This window comes from Panthera tigris, chromosome A1 (genome assembly GCF_018350195.1).
Source record: "Panthera tigris isolate Pti1 chromosome A1, P.tigris_Pti1_mat1.1, whole genome shotgun sequence".
NCBI lineage: Eukaryota > Metazoa > Chordata > Mammalia > Carnivora > Felidae > Panthera > Panthera tigris.
This window is the reverse complement of record NC_056660.1, coordinates 86,542,405-86,543,956: the sequence shown is the minus strand read 5'-3', so window position 1 is coordinate 86,543,956 and position 1,552 is coordinate 86,542,405. Positions and strand designations below refer to the sequence as shown.

The 1,552-nt window shown below is 44.9% G+C and overlaps 1 protein-coding gene across 1 annotated transcript; it reads left to right on the top strand.

The window, feature by feature from the left end:
* The first annotated feature begins 211 nt into the window (after window positions 1–211).
* LOC102954836 (putative olfactory receptor 2W6) lies at window positions 212–1,159 on the top strand. Its single transcript, XM_015538813.2, has one exon. It carries the CDS (start codon window positions 212–214, stop codon window positions 1,157–1,159), a length of 948 nt encoding a protein of 315 aa, XP_015394299.2.
* The last annotated feature ends 393 nt before the right edge of the window (window positions 1,160–1,552 follow it).

Below are 1,552 nucleotides of genomic sequence, written 5' to 3'. Positions count from 1 at the left end.
AAGATATAGAGGCAAAAGTTACAGCTTCCATCACTTTACAGACAAATATTTTTAGCCCCTCACCCTATAATTCCAGGCAATGCACAAGCAAGTGTCCCAGTTAAATAGGTGGAACAAAACTATTTTCTTGGGAAAAAATGTGGTGCCTCATTTTCTGTATGAGTAATAACACATGTTAGCCTCCCTAAACAGGTTTATCAAGCCAAGTGTGATGGAAAGAAATGAAAGCTCTAGAAACTTCATTCTGCTTGGATTCTCTGACCGGCCAAAGCTGGAGATGGTCTTGTTTTTCACTAACATGGTGTTTTACTTTCTGGCTGTCATGGGCAACTCGACTATCATCTTCCTGTCCCTGGTGGACCCTCGACTGCACAGGCCAATGTACTTCTTCCTCTGTAACCTGTCCCTCCTGGATCTCTGCTACACCTCTAGCAGCATTCCTCAGATGCTGGTCAACCTCTGGGGCCCACAAAAGACCATTACCTATATGGGCTGTGTCATACAACTCTTTGCGTTCCTGTCTGTGGGTGGCATTGAATGCATTCTTCTTTCTGTCATGGCCTATGACCGCTTTGTGGCTGTTTGCAAGCCTCTTCACTACATGACCATCATGCACCCACAGCTGTGCCTGCGACTGGCAGCCTGTGCCTGGCTCACTGGGATTGCCAATTCCATCCTCATGTCCCCACTGACAATGTCCTTGAAGCGGTGTGGTCACCATCACATCAACCACTTTGTGTGTGAGATGCCAGCCATCATCCGCATCTCCTGTGTGGACACTAGGCATGTTGAAGGCCTGGTTTTCTTCTTGGCCATCCCCATTGTCCTGGTGCCCCTCGCCATGATACTGGTTTCCTATGGCTATATTATAGCCACAGTTTTGCGGATCCGGTCTGCAGCTGGGAGGCACAAGGCCTTCAACACCTGCTCTTCCCACATGATTGTAGTGTCTCTCTTCTACAGCACTATAATCTACATGTACATGCAGCCTGGGAATGTGGCAAGCCAGGACCAGGGCAAGTTCCTAACCCTCTTCTACTGTCTGGTGACCCCCACTCTGAATCCTTTCATCTACACACTGAGAAACAAAGATGTGAAGGGAGCCATGTGGAAGGTTCTTGGGAAAGACCACAGCCTGTTGGATGCAATAGGGCACTGATGCGGCAGGTATCACTCATCCTGAGATACTTATTGTCCATGAAAACTCTTTGTTCCAGGGCAATAACAATGCACGATGTCATATCAGATGCTAGAATGTGAACAGAGCAAGGTCTTCTCTCTTTCAGGGATCCTAAACTAAATAACTTGTATCTTTGCTTGCCGGTAGATGGAGAGAACCCTGTGTCCTTCCAAGTGACAGACTCAAAAGATAATGTGCTGGTGGAAAAAAAAATGCTACTTCCTCTTTGCTTAGTGGGGTTTATAGGGTGATAATTATTTCTTTGCAGCTAACTTTAGACTATGATTCCAGAAAACTATAATGTGACTATTAAGTCAGATCTATTTATTTATTTATTTATTTTAAATTTTGAATGTTTATTAATTTTTGAGA

Bases quoted from the DNA above. Each gene is read 5' to 3' on its own strand.
- LOC102954836 (XM_015538813.2), top strand. From the start codon at position 212: ATGGAAAGAAATGAAAGCTCTAGAAACTTCATTCTGCTTGGATTCTCT.